The sequence below is a fragment of the Sturnira hondurensis genome, unplaced genomic scaffold (assembly GCF_014824575.4).
Source record: "Sturnira hondurensis isolate 20B ecotype Veracruz unplaced genomic scaffold, ASM1482457v3 Scaffold0006496, whole genome shotgun sequence".
NCBI classification, from domain to species: Eukaryota; Metazoa; Chordata; class Mammalia; order Chiroptera; family Phyllostomidae; genus Sturnira; species Sturnira hondurensis.
Window position 1 is genome coordinate 18,320,781 of NW_028079127.1, and position 16,967 is coordinate 18,337,747.

General features: G+C 62.0%; 1 protein-coding gene across 2 annotated transcripts in view; it reads left to right on the top strand.

Annotated features, from left to right (window-relative positions):
- Positions 1-16,967, top strand: part of POC1A (POC1 centriolar protein A) — a 54,419-nt gene that overhangs the window by 36,396 nt on the left and 1,056 nt on the right. For both annotated transcript variants that reach the window (XM_037049566.1, XM_037049565.1), the window contains exon 10: positions 4,198-4,341. In XM_037049566.1, coding sequence (XP_036905461.1) covers positions 4,198-4,341 — 144 coding nt within the window. The remainder of the gene's footprint in view (positions 1-4,197; positions 4,342-16,967) is intronic.

Consider the following 16,967-nt stretch of genomic DNA (forward strand, 5'->3'; position numbering starts at 1 on the left):
TCACTTAGAGGTGGGTCCTCTAATGTTCTTTTTTTCAAAAATGGTTTTGGCTCTTCTCCTTCCTTTACCTGTTCCTGTAAGTTTTAGAATCAGCTTTTTCATTCGGGCAGGTGGCCTGGGGGAGAATGGACATCTTAAACCAGTTAAGCCTGCAGTGCCGGAACGCGGTGCCTTTCTCCATTGACATTAGTCTCCTTCGGTGTCCTCGCTGCAATGTCACACCGCTGAGGTCAGCAAACAGACATTGCGTCTGTGGGGTTCAATGTGTATCTCAGCATTCCGCAGCAGGTCGAGCGGTCACCCTGCCCTGAAAACGTATGTCTGCCCTTAACGCCCAGAACCTGTGAATGTGACCTTGTTTGGGGAGGGTCTTTGTTGTTGTGATGAAGTTGAGGGTCTCCAGATGAGCGCATCCTGGATGGCTGGGTGGGCCGGAAAGCCGGCAGTGGGCGACACAGAGGAGAGACCCCGGTGAAGACCAGGGCAGAGACTGGAGTGCGTGGCCCCACACCAAGGGCCCCACAGCCCTGGGATGCTGAAGAGGCGCGAAAGGACTCTCCTCCTGTCTCCAGAGGGACTGGGGCCCTGACGACACCTTCACTTCAGACTCTGAAAATAAATTTCTATTGTCTTAAGCCACCAAGTGACAATTTTTTAGAGCAGCCCTAGGAAACAAGCAACACATTTTGGGTTTTGGTGCTGTTGAAAAGATAACAGCCAGGGGTCTTTTAAAAACAATGAAAGGCATCAAACCACAGATCCAAGAAGCTCGGAGAAATGACAGGAGAGCTGAAGAAGAACACAAAATAAAACCCGGCACAAATTACACTGAAGCTTCTGAAAAACAAAAAAGCTTGAAGGCAGAGGGGGAGAGGAGACGCCTGCACACGGGTCGGAGGTTGGAGTCACAGTCATTCTCACGTGAAATCGCACAAGTCAGGAGGCACTTAAGTAACCTCTGCAAAGTATTCAAAAGTATCTTTTAGAAACGGAGAAATAAAGACTTTCTTCAGATAAACCAGCAAACTTTCTTAAAAGAAGTCTCTCTTTTCTTCTCCTTCAAGCCAATACATGTTTGCAGGCGGTGGTAGGGGAACCTGAGACCCCAGGCAAGCTCTCTGCAGGGTCACACAGGGTCCTCTACTTCGAGTCGAACCTGTTTTTCTGTTTTGATGTGAAGATGTTTTGATGTTAAGATTTGGCAACAATGAAAGTGGTCAACTGCCCTGGCTGGTGTGGCTCAGTGGTTTGAGTGTCTTGCGAACCAAAGGGTTGCCAGTTCGATTCCCAGTTGAGGCACGTGCCTGGGTTGTGGGCCAGGTCCCCAGTAGGGGGTGTGCGAGAGGCAACCACACACTGATGTTTCTCTCCCTCTCTTTCTCATTCCCTTGCCCTCTCTCAAAAAACAAATACAATCTTTTTTTTTAATAGCTGTAAATAGAGTACCAAAACACTTTTTTAAAAGGAAGGAAGGAAGTTAGTTGTGAACTTGGTGCAGCCCCACAGATGTGTGTGGGGGTAAATGTGAGGCACCCGAGAGCCACCAGGCAGGCCCCTGGAACCCTTCGATGTTCGGCAAAGCGCTGATATGGTTTTCCCTTTAAATGCTGCTCTGCGCATCCTGCCACCGTTACTGCTCCCAGCCCTGGTGCGCGTGTCTTCCCAGTCTTGCCCGTCACCTCACTTCCGCTTTATCCCTTACTTGCCCAGCTCTCGGAGAAATACCACATCTCCAGAGAGCCCTGGAGTGCTGGTGAGGGGCTGCAGAATGCGGTGGGCTGGGGCTGCTGGCCCCGGTCCTGGGAAGGTGTCACTGCACAGGGATGTCGCCATGGTGGGGCTGGCTCTTCACGGCATCCGTTGTTTGCAGAGGGCCTGTTCCGTGTTCAGCTCTGTGCCAGGCGGGCATTCCAGGGCAAGAGGGCAGGGGGAATGGCCCAGAAAGTGTCAGACTGAGGGGCTGGGGGCGTAAGGGCAGCTGGGCCCGTGGAGGCAAAACCACAGGTGGCGGGCCCTGCCAGAGGCTGCCCTGCGCCCGGGAACTGCCTGTCCTGGGTGACTCAGAGTGAGCCACCTGACCTCCATGAGCCTGCCTCCTGTGCACAAAGCAGGTTAATGGTGCCTGCTGTGAAGGACCGTGGGTAGAGGGGAACAGAGTGACACATCCACATCGCTGGCACCCAGGTGATAAGTTCACGGCGGTGAGTGCCGTTTCTCTGTGCTGTGCCATCTGCTGAGGAGAGTGCACAGGGAATGGGGGCGCTGTGTCCTGGTGAAGGCGACCTGGAGACTGTGTGGCCAGCTAGAGGCGCAGCCCAGAGGCAGGGCCCTGCCCTTGGGATTGGGGCTTGAGGCCTGCGCCTCCCCACAGTCCCTGGAGGAGGTGGGAACACGCAGCAGCCCCTCGGACTGCCTCCCCACCACTCCCAGCCCCCCGCCCCACTCTACCTCTAGAGCCCCTGTGCGGTTTCTGGGCCGTTGTGCAGAAACACTCCGAGCCTCCATCACCCCCTTCCTGCGCAGCAGGCAGCAGGGTCTGCCCACTGCTGGAGGGTGTCGACTGTCAGGGTGCAGGGTGCCTGGCTCCCACCCTTCCTCTGGGGGCCTTTCCTGAGGGAGCTGAGAGGACAGGGTCTGGAATTGGGGTCCTTGGGCCTAGTGGGCACAGAACTGTGAACGTGTGTCTTCTGCAGAAAGGCCTGCTGGTGGCCTCAGACAAGCACTTCCCCAGCCCAGCTGCTTGAAGGGCGGGGGTCATCACCCCCACTTCACAGAGGAGGGGTGGAGGTCGCTCAGCCAGTCAGTGCTGGGGCTCGGCGTGGGCCAGGCTGCCACTCTCGCCTCTGCACTCTGCAGCCTCGCGAGAGAGCTTCCGGGCCTGAGGGCCGTGGCTGGGAGGTGCAGGCCTGGGAGGCCCCCTCTGAAACGCTCCCCTTTGGGCTGGGCCTCTGGTGTTCACAGCTGAAGCGCACTGACCCCCAAGAACACGGAGAGCCCCCGCACTGTGGGCGGGGTCTCACAGAGGGGCCCTGCACCACAGCTCGTGTCCTGGTGGCGGTGAGGCTCTGTTTCCAGGAATCCCTTCCGGCTGTGTCTCACATTTAAGGTCTCTTGAACCACCAGGGCCTACGTTTTTCCGAGTTCAAATTGACATACACTCAAGAGGTTGTTATCTAGGAGATTAGAACACTTTCCTGATCTAGGGAAACATGCAGGCCGCCGCCCTTCTGTGGTGTGGGTAGCTGGCAGGCTTCGAGCCCAGGCCTCTCCTGGGTTCAGAGGCAGAGGGGTGATGAGTGTAAGCGAGAGACAGGGAGAGGGACAGGGGCACGGACACGGGTGGGTGGTGGGCCTGCCCAGGTCCTGAGATGCAGTGGCTGGAGGACCACTGCGGGGTGGGGATGGGCGCCTTCCCAGTGCAGAGGCGGGAGGGCGGGCCGGAGCAGGGTGCCCGGTCAGGGGCTGGCGTCTGCTTCGGGGGTGGAGGGCCTGGGGGCCTGGTGGAGCCGAGCTTGATGCGGCAGCATTTGGAAGGCCCCTGGGCCAAGGGCGCCACCGTGGTGGGCTGCAGGGCTCCGGGGCCAGCCGAGAGCTCGAGCCTCGCCCAGAACGTCACTCCCACAGGGAACGAGTCCACAGGGGGGTTGTGGGGCCCCAGACCAAACTGGGGCACCTGCGGCTGTGCCCGCGGGAGCCGGTGGCTTGGGAAGACAAGGACTTCCCAGGTCAGGAGAGGCCTCGTCTGCGCGCAGAGTGGTGCCCGACTTGGGGGACACCTGTGGGGCCAGCATGAGCTCCCTTATGAAGTCACGGTCCTTGGTGGTAGGGGTCTGGGGGGCTGGCTTCCACATTTGGAGACCGGAGGGTTTCTGGCAGGAACCCCAAGCCTCGTTGAAAGCAGCCGGGGCCTCTAGCCCACGGCTGAGGGTGCTCTCCGGGCCCCTTGCCCCCCAGCCCCAACTGCTGGGTGCTTGATCCCCCTCACTCTTGGCCTCTGCTCTGAGGGGAAGGCCTGGAAGAGGGTGTGCAGGCCTGGACTGGGGGTCCCTGCTGGGGCCTTTTCTCCCGACTGGTGGAGCCTTCGTTCTCCCCCGTGCTGCTGGTTTTCCGCCCAGCCCCTTAGAGGGGCTGCTCCCGCCAGTGCCCCCTCGAGCCCTCGCTCAGGCCTGAGGCCCCCTTTCCTCTCGTTGTCTTTAGCCAGAAGTGGATTTCCCTGTCCCCTCGGGCGAAGGTAGGAGCCAGGAGTCAGTGCGGAGCCCACCACCAGAGCCTAGCAGCGTGCCGCAGGCACTGACCAGCACGCTGGAGCACATCGTGGGCCAGCTGGACATCCTCACCCAGGTAGGCCACACACAACCCCACCTGCCGTCCACACTCAGAACCGTGACGATGACGGGCCCGTTTCCAGCCCAAGTGAATGAATTGGCAGGGCCTGCCTGGGACCCTGGCTCTCAGAGCCGCCTGAGTCCTGACAAGCCACTGGACCCCCAAATCACCAGTGCCAGATCCTGCCAGGGTGTGCCCACCCAGGGCTGCCCTAGGCCAGCTGAGCTTGCAAGTAACACTGTCCATCCATCCTCTCCTCTGGGTGGACACCCGGGTATAGGAATTCAGGCGTCTGGGAGCCAGGCTCTGGGTTCGAGCTGGCGTGCTCCTTGCCTGTGGAGTGACAGTGGAGCGGGTCTGGGGGCGTGTTGGCCTACGTCCGGCCCCAGGGAGCTGTGGCGCTGACCCTCATTAGCAGGATAGATGTGGGCCTGCCCTGTGGAATGTGCGTGGGTCCGAAGTGCACAGCAGACATCGGTGGCAGTATCTGGGTAAAAAGCCCTGACAGGAGGTGGTGCCAGCCTGGCAGGCGTGTCGGGGGCATCTCATCGGGCAGAGGGCTGTTCTGGCTGAGGTGCAGCTGCCTGTAGGCCAAGGGGGGTCCTGGGCACATCTAGGTCGGGGGCAGTGGCAAGATGGGGGGGCGGACAAGGCAGGATGTAAAGGTCCTCAGGCCCCCTCCTTCCTTGACTTTGGCAGGCCGACAGCCGTCTCCCGGTCCAGCTCATGGGGAGAGCGAGGGTGTAGGGGGGATGCAAAGAAGCCCTGAGTCTGTGACAGCAGTGGACACGGCGTGGCGTTCTTTCCTCACCTCTGGGTTTGGGCTGAGTGGGAGAAGCCTGTGATGTCACGCGGCTCACAGCAAGTCCTAGTGTCCCAGTTGGGGTGCACGCTTGGCCCACTGAAAGCAGGGCCCTTGTGGGCAGGTCTTGTGTCTGTGCCTGGGGGCCAGCTGGACTGTGGCGCATTGTGCAGACGTTTCTGAAGGTTGGTCACCTGGTCCCCCTGGAGCAGGCGCATGCTGAGAGAGAGGAGCAATGTGCTAAGACTTAAAAAGTCCCCCTCGGCCCTGGCAGGAGCGGCCGCACCTGCCCCGTGTTCTTCACCGGCTCACCCCGGGGGACGTCAGGTGGGACCCATGAGGACCCCATGGGGTAAAATTGAAAAGTAAGTCTGAGAAGACGGTTAAAAGTAGTGCCCTTGGGTCCAGAAGAGTGTAACACAAAATATTTCCTGTCCCTGTTTGGGATTCTCATGGAAGTTTATGTGTTAGCAGCTGGGGAAGAAACTGGCACCACGGAGTAAGTGAAGGCTCTCCAGCGGCCTGACCTGTGGCTGGGGTCTGGATGCCTCTGTGGCCCTCTGTCCCCTGCCACCCACCCCAGGGGCGCTCCCTCAGGAAGCTCACCCTGCAGACCAGACCTCGCCTCCCAGGGGATCTTGTGTGGCACTCGGGGATCACGGCCAGCAAGCCAGGCCCCCGAGGCGGTGTCCGGAGCACACCCTTTGCCCCGGCCCTTCTGTATACGGGTGTAGCCCCACCTGACCCTGTGAGGCTGCAGGCGGGGGCGTCCCTGGGCTGAGCCCTGGGACGCTGGTCCCAGCTCAGCAGCATGTTCCGAGCAGCCGGGATTTGGTCGGCCCTTGTGTCCCTGGCAGCTGTGGGGAGCAGGAGTCCCCTTTTGGGTTTCAGGCTGCACTGCTCAGCCCAGTGAGCCCCCTCTGGAGGGAGCCTGGGCACAGCTGCCCTCCTGGATTTGAGGGCCAAGTTCACGATTCACGGCCTGGGCAGCTGACGTCGTCCCCAGAGACTCGGTTTCCTCCATGGTAGGGTGGGACAGTGGGCCTGCCCGGTGGCTGGAGTGTGCTGGACGGGTGCCGGCTGTTCGGAAGCAGAGCAGCGAGTCCATGTCCCCCGAGGAGTGGCGTGGCCAGGGACCTGGCAGTGGCAGGAGCGGGTGCCCCACTAACCCTGTAAGTGCTGGGCTTGAGTCCCAGGGCCACAGTGAGCCGCCAGCAAGGTGCTAGTGTCCAGCTGGCGGTGGTCGTAGGGGCGAGAAGGAGGCGGCCCCCACGTCCAGGAAAGAGTCTGGCCCAGGAGGTGACGGGGGGGACGGGAGTCCGTGGGGGACTGTTGAATATTGGGGATGGGTCATGGCCCCGTTGGATGGGAGCCGTGAACCCAGACCCAGGTGTCAGGCCAAGACAGGAGCCCTCCAAGGAGACGTGCTTGCTGTGGCCACCGTCCTCTGGCTGGCGTTGCTGGGGAGCCCTGTTCTCTGCCGGTGGAGTCCAGGTTCTCCTTGGGGAGACTTTCTGTTCCTCACAGCCCTTTGGGCTGTTCTCGGGAGTTCCTGGGGTGGGGGCCGTGCATCATGGGTGCACCCCCTGCTCCCTCTCGAAGCCTGCCTGAAGCCTGAGTCCCCTCCCCACCAGAGAGAACGCACACTGTGCTGTGGTCCCCGGATCCCTGACCTGCTGGTCCTGCCCCCGCCCTCTTCCTGTGCAAGGTGGTCGACCCCCGAGGCTCACAGGGACCAGGAGTCAGAAGCCTCGGCTGCTCTGGCCTGACCTTGTCTCCTCCCGCCCGCATGGACCTCGGCCCAGCTGGGTGTCCTCTACAGAGGGGAGGCCTGATTGACAGCCCACCTGTCTGTCCCACAGTGGGGGCTGGGAATCCCTTCGGGCCTTCTTCCCTCGAGCTTCCTCTCCCACCCACCCGAGGCCCCTGTGACTGCCAGGCCTGTCTGCTTGGTGATGAGCATTCAGTGGGTACCCAGACAGGCCCCAACATTTCCCTTCGTGTTCTTGTGGGGATGTTGCTGAGTGCCACGCGGGTCCCTTTGCCGGAAGCTAGAAAACCCACCAGTGATCAGGGAGGGGCTGTCTCCCGCAGCGGCAGTCCTCCTGCCCGGCTCCCTCCTCTGCCTCCAGACCCCTGAGGTACAGAGGTTCGGGCGGTCGAGGAGGCCCTGGGTCTTCATACGGCCCGGCCAGGGCGTGGGATGGGGATGGGGCCCGGGAGCGGGGCAGGCTGCCGTCAGGGCCTGGGCCGCCAAAGCAGCTGGGTAGTTTGGCCTCGGAAATCTACAGCAGAATCACTTCTGGCTCCAATTTCACGTCTTGCTGCTTTTTCTGAAGAGCGAGCTGTGGTATTCCTGCTCCCACTGGTTTTTACGGCCCCACGGCTCGGGCGGTCGCAGTACTGCTGTGTTGTCATATTCAGGTTCCATGATTCGTGGGGGGCCGCTGGGCTCCAGACCCTCGGTGTGCCGAGTGGGGGGTGGGCGGCCCCCCCAGCCCTGCCGGCACCGGTCGTCCTCACAGGTTGTAGTGACTGTGCCACCCACTCAGCGAGGCTGAGGGGTTTCTCCTGTTTGCTGCGGGGGGTCGGAGAAGATGGCTCGTCTTATTTGAGACGCCCTGCCGCCCCCCATGCAGGGTCCTGCCGGGTCCCTGTCTGATGGGCTGCTCCGGTGAGGCGTGTAGTTCCACGCTGGTGGGGAAGGGGCACCGAGCTGCCTGGCCACCCTGGGGGTTCGCGGTGCCTCTCCCCGGGCATCCTCCCAGGGGTGCCTGGCTCTCAGTTGAGGGGAAGCTGCAAGTGAGTCACCGGCGTGCCCCACCCCCCAGATCAGCACATGCAGCCGCTCAGCCTGCCTCGTCCCAGTGGGTTTGGCTGTCCTCTCTCTCGAGTCGTGGACAGTGAGGGGCTGCCCTTGGGGCCGAGTCGAGCTCAGGACAGCCCGATCTCCTGCCGTGGGGCTGGGTGATGAGAGACTTGTTTCTTCTGTTGAGAGGCGGCCTCCTGGGGGGCAGGGATGCAACTCCCTCTGGTCTGTGCCAGAGACACTGGGCCTTGGCCCTTCCCCTGGCCTGCCGCTCTTCTGGGCAGTCCACCACCCCCCAGCTCCCCAGGGCCTGCACACACGGGGCATGGGCGGGCTGTGTCTCCCCAGGGCCGGGCTGGGGCCGGGCTGGGGCCGGGCCAGCTCGTGTGTGTCCCTGCATCGGGGCCAACGGAATCCTGGTCTTCCATCCGTCTGTGGCTACGCCAGAAAGTGCCCCCTCCCAGAGAAACTGCAGTTGGAAGGCCTCGTCGGCCAGATGGGCTCCGGGCGACTGTGGTTTCCTCTGGGGCCTGGGAGCGGGGGGAGGGGAGCAGGGCCTCACTCTGAGAGGAGGGATGAAGGGGACTCAGGAGGTTTGTTCTTGCTCTTCTGGGGACCCAAGCACTCTCCAAGGAAGAGTCAAGCCCAGACCATAAGGAAGGGCCCGTGTGAGTATTGTGGCCGGGCCGGGCAGCTCCCAACAGGCCTGTGCGGCTCTGCCGGTGACCACGGCGCAGCCGGCCTGTGGCCCTTGGCACCCTTGCAGAGGAGGCACTGCTAGAGGAGGGCTGGGCCAGCTGCCCTCTGCGAGAGCTGTCTCGGCCCAGACTGCGGTCAAGGCCGGGTGGAGAAAGGGCAGAATGGAGCTTTGAACTCAGCAGGACTTGTCGTCTGGGGAGCTGTCTGGGCCCAGCTGGTGGACCAGTGAGCCCGGACACTGGCCATGATGAGAGGCATGTGCTCCCCAGGGCAGGGGTCCCATGAGCCCGTCTTGTCCCTGAGTGGGTCCTAGCAGTGGGGCAGCAACCCAAGGTCGCCCAGGCCTCCAGTGAGCTAGGGAGCCGCCCCTCTGGCTTGGGGCTGCTGTGTGTCGTCAGGCCTTGGTAGGTCAGTTCCTTCACACGGGTTGTCGGACAAGTCAACCTCTGCCGAAATGGGGCACAGAAGGGGGCCAAGGTCCCGGTTCCCTCCCTGGGGTCAGAGCACAGCAGGGTCTGTGGCTGAGTGGTGACCAGCCCTCAGCACCTGTGGCCTGTCCCTGTCAGGCATCGGCTTCCGCGGGCCCTGCCTGGGGCCGGCAAAGAGAAGAGTTTGGACGCAGGCCAGTGTCGGTGGGGTGTGTTGCTCAAACCACCCCCAGTCTGGTGGGGGGTTCGTGCCCCATGGGTCCCAGGAGCATCCGGTTTTCTGGGCGGTGGCGAGAGAACTCACTTTTTATTGCTTCTCCTTTGGGGGTATTGTGGAAAAGCCCATGTTTACGTAAAAGGAGTTGCTGCAAAACCACAAGGAGAGCAAATCAGGACCAGGGTTCCTCAGTCATGCAGCTAACCCAGCGATGGGAAACCGTGCTTCACGTGCTGCCCGCAGGGAGCGGGCCCTCAGCGGGGCGGGGCGGGCTGTTGGGTCATTGTGGAGCCAGAGAGACCGGGCGGCGCTGCTCCAGAAACTCGGTCTGTGTGTGCCTCAGCCGTGTGCGCAGTCCTGGGCCGGTTAGTGAGGCAGATGCCCGCACAGGGGGGCATCTCCGCCCTTCCCCTCGGAAGTTGAGGACACGGAGCTTTTGGTGCTCATCACATCAGGATGAAAGGTGGGAGGGGGTACACCCCCACTTCCCGCCGAGGCCCGGAGGTCTCCTCCCTCCACAGCCATCTGGCAGGGCCCCTCCAGCCTGCCCACCCTTGCCTCCCTCCCCTCTGTCCCCTCAAGTTCGCCAGATCCAAGGGCCAGGCCGGGGGGGAGCATTGCAAACGAGGGCTGCCTTTAGGAGTCGGGCTGGCTGGCACAGGCCTACGCTCTGCTTCCCCAATGCTCACAGCACGTGTCCCTTCGGCACCCAGCATGCTCCTCTCACAAGCCAGGGGCCGGGCCCAGAAGCAGGAGGCGAAACCCTGTCCCCATGCAGCATCGGACCCGTGCAGCATCAGACCCATGCAATGTCGGACCCGTGCAGCGTCGAAACGCTACTCTGAGGGCTGGTGCTCTCCCCAGGCTGGAGCCATCAGTGTAGAGGCAGGCTGGGGCCGACGCAGGGCCTCGGTGCGGGAAGGCCAGCTGGCACATGCAGACGGCGAGGGACAGAGAAGGAGCTGGCAGGAGACAGGGCGGAGCCGGCAGGCGCTGGTCCCCGCAGCCCCTCTGCTCTGACAGCGCCCCAGGCCCCACAGCAGAGAGCCCCTTCGGTCACATCTGTTTTAGATCTTTAGAGTCTGAGTGAAGTCAGACCACGCTACAGGGGAGATTGATTCCACATTTTTCCATCTTTGCAATGAAGCCAAAGGCAAGTCCGACGCCCTGTGTGGCACAGACGAGGCGGGCACCGAGCCGGTGGCCAACCCCAGGAGGTTGCCCGCCACCTGGTGCTGGTGCCCCAGTGACCTTGCTGGGTGACTGTGCCCTCTCCTTGAAGCCCAGGGCAGCTGGGACCCTCTGTGCCCCAGTAATCTGGCTCCTGTGTTAATCTGGCTGCTGAGGCACCCCAGCCCCTGGGGAATCTGCATGGGGGAGCCCACCCCAACCGCAGGCTGGGAGGGAGTAGACGGAGCGCTTCTGTCACGGGAGGAGCAGCCAGACTGCCACCTGCCCCAGCGGCTCAGACTCCCTGGGCCTGACCCCAGGCTGGCTTGTTCAGGGCCTCATCAAGCACCCCCCACCCAGTGCCCAGGGCTACCCCAAAAGCCCAGCTCAGACCTGGCCCCCATGAAGGTAAGAGCGGGGGGAGCCATGTTGCCAGCAGTCCGCCCCTGTGCCCAGCCGGGCACAGAACAACAGTACAGGCCATGAATACAGTATTGCAGCACCGCTACGAGAGATGCCGTGTACAAGTGAGGGATCTGAAGCCCCGCATCAGATAACTTGTCCAAGTCTGTCAGCAGGTCAGTGGTCAAGTTCAGATTTGAACCCAGGCTGTGCAGCTCTGGAACCTGTGGTTTACCATACTTGACAAAGGCGGGAATGAGGAGACAGGGTGACAGCATTTTCCAAGGACCCACACTTGTGCTCCAGCCGTGATATGCTGGGAGGCAGGGCAGGTTCCTGAGCACAGGGGCTGGGGCTGGGGTTACTTCTTGGGGGATGAGGGCATGAGTAAAGCTTTAGGGGAGTGGGGCTTGGGAAGATAGAGCATCACCAGAGGCCTTGTGCATCGTGTGAGTGCCCGAGCCCTGGTTTTGTCGTCCAGGACAGGGGCCTGGCAGAGGCGTTGCGGAGGGGCCCCGGCATCACCGGGAAGGCAAAGCACAAGGACGGGGATGGAGAGAACAGCACCCGAGGCCGGAGGAGCACGCCGGGGCAGTGTGGCCTGCCCAGGTCTGTGCGGAGACGCCTCAGGCAGTGCCCTGGCTGGCCTGGCACAGTGGCTGGGGGTCTTGGGTGCAGATCTGACCACAGTGATTGTCTGCTGTGCCCTGGCAGCCCCTGCTGTGCTCCCTGTCCCCCTGCCCAGGGGCCACCTCTGCCAGACATGCTTCTCTGGGCTGGAGTTTCAGCCTCCTGCTCGGGCAGCACCCCCCAAACATCCGGGCCTTCGTGTCCCACTCCCGATCTTCTTCATTCAGACACTGGCCTCCCGGCAGGCTGCCAGGCCACCAGGCCACCATCCAGGGCAGTTTTAGGTCCCCTTGCTGCTGCGCCCCAGCCCAGGCAGGGTGCTTGGTGAGGGGGCAGGTGGCCGGAAAGAGGCCCGCTGCCTCCGTCATCAGTGTGCCTCAGTGCTGCCCACCTTCGGTGTCCAGAGAGGCCCGGGAGGGACTTCTGTCCACAGAACCAACACCGCCTGAGTGGGGCCCTGACGGGAGCAGGCCATGGGCCTGGAGTGGGGTGGGGTGGGGAGAGTGCTGGGGGAAGACCTGTGCCTGCGGAGTGTTTTGTGAGTGACTGGCCAGACACCTGAGGGGTGCAGCTAGAGTGGCTGGCTGCTCACCCTCATTCTCTCTTTCCTCCAAAACGCTGTTTTCTGTCAGTCTTGGAGGACAGGACCGAAGCCAGTGCAGACGGGACCAGCTGTGGGCCTTGTCAGTGCTTGGAAGCCCCTAAGGGCCAGTCTCTCCTTTGCTGCACGAGGCAGGCACCTGAGCAACCGTGGGAGTGGACGACGTCGGGAGGGCCGTGGCTGTGCTCTGGCCCCTCGGGCTTGGTAGAAACTATGGCTCCGGTTTCTCCACTACATCGGCTCCTAGGGCACATGTGGGAGGCAGGGCCGCACATGTGGGAGGGACCTGGCTTGGAGGGCGGCGGTGGTTTGCTCAGAAGCGCCAGTCCCTCCCTTCCGTTCACTGCCAAAGGGAGGACGGGCAGCCACGGGCAGCCCCAGGCCAAGCCTCTGCTCCCGGGCCTGAGAAGCGGCCCCCGCCCTGCAGGAGCACCCCCTTCCCGGCCCTGCCTGCTCGGACCTGGGAGTCTGGCAAGGCGGTGCCAGGGGCATGAGGCTTCCCTGTCCCTCTCTTTTTGGCCAAGGGCCCCGAGCCCCTCTTCCACCCCCTTTGTGGCCAGCACACTCTCTTCCCTGCTCTACTGCCCCACACCGGCCTTTCTGGCCACCTGGCACTTCGAAGAGTGTGCCGTGTTCTTCTGTGCCTCAGGGCCAGGGCCTGCTGTAGCTTGTACTCGGAACGCATTTCCCTGGCCCATCTTGCGTTGTCTTCTCTTCTCTTATTTGTTTGTTTGTTTATTTATTTATTTTAGAGGAGAAAGAGTGGGAAAGAAACACCAATGTGTGGCTGCCTCTCATGGGTCCCCCACTGGGGACCTGGCCTGCAACCCAGGCATGTGCCCCAACTGGGAATCGAACCGGCGACCCTCTGCTTCACAGGCCCGCACTCAATCCACTGAGCCACACCAGCCAGGGCTCTTTTTTTAATTTAACTTACCATTTGCATTCTCTTTAAAAGCACTTTTTAAAATTATTTATTTATTTATTTATTTTTAGAGAGAGGGGAGGGGAAGGAGAAAGAGTAGGAGAGAAACATCGATGTGTGGTGGCCTCTCAAGTGCCCTGACTGGGAATCGAACCAGCGACCCTTTGCCTCACAGGCCCATGCTCAGTACACTGAGCTACACCAGCCAGGGCTTATTTAAAAGCATTTTTAAAAATTTACTAGCACCAGAAACAAATTTGATGCCATTTTTTTTAAAAAACCTTAGAAAAATATTAATGAAACATTGTGAGCAAGGACCTCTGCCCCCCGCCCCCCCATTGGAGCGCTCCTCCCAGGCCTGCCAGTGGGCACCGGCCCTGGAGTGGGTGGGCCACGCTGACATCCTGTCCCCAAATACAGAGTGAGAGGGGACAAGGAAGGGGCCTGAAAAGGAGGCAGAGGTGAGACCCAGGGGGAAGGCCATGAGAAGATGCAAGACAAGCCCCCCTCCAGGGGAGACCGGGCCGGGAACGAGGACTGTGGGTGTACAAGGGGGGCCGGGCCGTGAGGATGCAGGGAGGAGGGGCCTGGAAATGGTGCCAGAGGAGAGGCCAACTGATGCCCAAGGCCGGGCCGTGGGGGCCGGGGCCTGCTCCAGTGGGGCCGCCTTCATCCTGTCGCACCCCTTCTCGGGGGACTCCTCACCCCAGGGAGCGCCCGACTCTGCCTGCCTGTGCAAGCTCTGCCCTGGACCCACACAGACCTCAGAGAGGGTTTCGGCCCAGGCCATGCTGCTGGGACCCTCACAGCTGTGGGCCCTGCAGCCCCACGTGAGCCCCATAGCACCACAGACGCCGGAGTCCCTGCCACACATGCCCCACACGTGCAACAGTCCTTGTCGCACACGTCAGGAGTGGGGGCCAATGGAGATGCACATGCCCAGCCTCTGCCCATGCAGGGCACCCAGAGTGGCCAGTCTGGGCCGCTGGTGGCCACAGGAGAGTGCGGGAGCAGGGTTGCCCGTCCCAGGCCCCATAGGCCTGTAGCTGGCCTTCTGAAAATCGCTGGGAATTCCAACACAGTCACCATGTGTCAGCCCTGGCTCCTTCCCCGGCCACCTCGTGCCTGACCCTCTTAGAAGGGCCTCGCACTGAGACTGCCCTGTCTGGAGCCTGTGCCGGCCTGGCCCGGCCTGGCCCATCCTGGCGTGGGGTGCGGGGGCAGGCCAGTTTCCTGGGGTTGCATGGCCAGAGCGAGTGATGGCAAGGCAGTCGCCAGGCATGTCCTTACATGTGCTCAGTGGGGACAAGGAGGCACAGGATTGCCACACTCTGAAGCTGGGCCACTGGAGTTCGTGGCTCATGTTCGTCACCTGTAAGCAGTGTGACTTCAGACAAGTTGCTCAATGTCCCTGTGCCTTGGTTTCCACCCTGAAATGGGGGTGATGGAGGCCCCCATTTCATGAGGGGTGCTCGCGTGTTGGGAGCAGCCCCTGGAGCAGAGCCATAGGGCGCCCCCCAGAGACTGGCCCTGGGTCGTCCTGCTGGTCTGCCCTCAAGCCCAGGCCCCACTGCCCGGTATGAGGACACCCAGGCCTGGCTGCTGGAAGACAGCTGAGCAAGTGGCCCTGGCCCAGCAGCCAGGAGGCACTGGGGACGGCCCTTTTGCCTGGCCACCTTGCCCAGACAGGTCTGCACTATAGCCAGGACCCTGGACTTGGCAGCCCACGTCAGGCAGAGCCGTTTCCTTTATTGGCACCTGTCACCAGCCTGCCCCTCCTTGGGGCCTTCCTGAGAGGCTGGGGCCTCTGAACAGGGTGAGGTGAGAGGTTGTATGGGTCGGGGCTGCTGGGAAGGTCGCTTCTCCGGTGCCCTCGAGTAGGGGGAAGGCGAGCCAGCTGGCAGGCCATATGGGCTTAGGTCTGCGGGGTGTTGTCTCCATAGTGCTCCTCACCCTCCTTCCTGCCGCCCAGCGTTCCCTGGCAGGCTGAAGCCACAGGTCACTGCACCAGGCACGTGGGGTGGACTGTGGCTCTGAGCCGACCAGCGAAGGTCCCACTGTGAACAAGGCCACAAGACGCTACTGGGGGTGCCCGATGGCCCGAACCCCTCCCGGATGCTCTCCTTTCCCCCCTGGCCCCCGCAGCCGGGCAGTGCGGTGGCATGGTGGTGGCCTGGGCACCAGCGGCCCTGAGCCTGTCCAGCCCTGGGGATATTCTCTCCCTGGTGGAGAGAAGGCACGTTGATCTGCAGACTCACAGCCTAGCGTTTCCAGGACTTGCTTCGCACCATTCTCCATAAGGCTGGGGCTGGAGTGGGGTTGCTAAGGGCAGTTCTGGCCCTGGGCGGTGCAGCTTGGCTGATTGGAGCATTGTCCCATAGGCCGGAGTCGTGGGTTTGAGTCCCAGCAGGGCACATACGCAGATTGCAAGTTTGATTCCCCTGTCCAGGTGCCTCAAAAAGGCAACTGATTGGTGTTTCTTTCACTCTCTTTCCCACCCCCTTCCTCTCTCTCTAAAAAGCAATGAAAAAAATGTCCTTGAGTGGGGTTTAAAATACTAAAAAAGAACAATTGTGAAGCAGAGGATGCAGCACTAACACAGAAATCCTAACGCATCCGCCTCTCCCTGCCCCGTCGTCCAGCCTGCGGGGGAGCCTGGTGGACAGGATCCCCGGGTGGTGGCTGCCAGAGTAGGCTGGGGCAGAGGGGGGTGGAGCGGTGGAACCCAAACCCAGCCTGGCTGGGAGGGGTGGAGCCTGAGGGCGGCAGGGAGAGGGGCTGCAGGGCTGAGAGGTGCCGGACTCTTTAAACCTGTTTGTCTATAACGTGCTGTGAAGGACCCCCAAACCTCCTGAAGAAAGGGCCCCCGACTGGGCTGGCATGCTTGGTTCGGGGACTGGATGGGAAGTAGGCAGTGTTTTTCTGTTTCAAAAAATTCAATATTGACAAATGTCATGGCCATGTTTCCACTGCGACGGAGTGTGGGGCCCATGGAACTAAGGGGGAGCCTCCGGAAACGTGTGGTGCCCCTGCTGCTGGTGTGGCCCCGCACCCACAGGCTCTGCATGTGGAGAGTGGGTCCCTGGGGAAAGTTTAGGAGGAGGCAGGAAAGGAAAACGCTCCCTCGCCGTGGCCTGGTGTCCAGGGCCATGGGAACAAGTCTGGTGCAGAATGCTGTTGGCTCCGTGCGAGCGTCTCAGCAGCCAGTGAAAACTTCCAGGAATGCCGCTGTGGGCCGGCCTGGGGCTGTTTCCGCTTTCACGAGATGCAGACCCCTTCCCGGCCAGCAGCCAGTGCAGGGGGGCTGGGACCGTCTTGGCCCAGCTCTGCCCCTCAGGGTACAGTTCCTAGTCCACAGGCAGGGACTCCTCAGCCTGTGCTGTGGCCCCGCCGGCTCAGTCAGAGGGCCTGGCCACCAGGGCGGGCAGCCTCCACAGGTGGCCGGTGTTGTGTGGGACTAGCAGCCCTAGTGGAAACTCCCGCCCTGGGACTTCAGTGTTCCACTCAGTGTGTGAAAGGGAAGGTGCCCATCCCCTGGCCCAAGGCCAGGAGCCTCCCGGGAACCCTCGGGGGAGGTGGCGAAACCTCCCGGGAAAAGCCCCAGGCAAATGGGGAGAGTTAGGAGATTTGTTTCTCAGCTGACCCATTTCCAAGGCCTGTCTGTCCCCAGGGGACTCACCCAGTGCCCGGTGTGGGCCTGGCACACATAGGCGCTCAGCCAGCCCTTGCCAAGGGGAGCAAATGGTGAGCCCAGCTGTCCACCAGCAAGGGGCAGGGTGGGCGGGACAGGTGGGGCAGGCCCGTGGGGAGAGGGCTTGGGGGCCGCGGGCTAGCCCCTCTGGGGAACAAGGCCTTGGGCCCCCAGAAGTCACCGTGATGACAGGCGTCAGTGGCCCCCACGGGTCAGCAGAGCAGCTGGGCCTGTGCTCAGCCCCCTCCTGGTCTCCAGGGGAGCTGT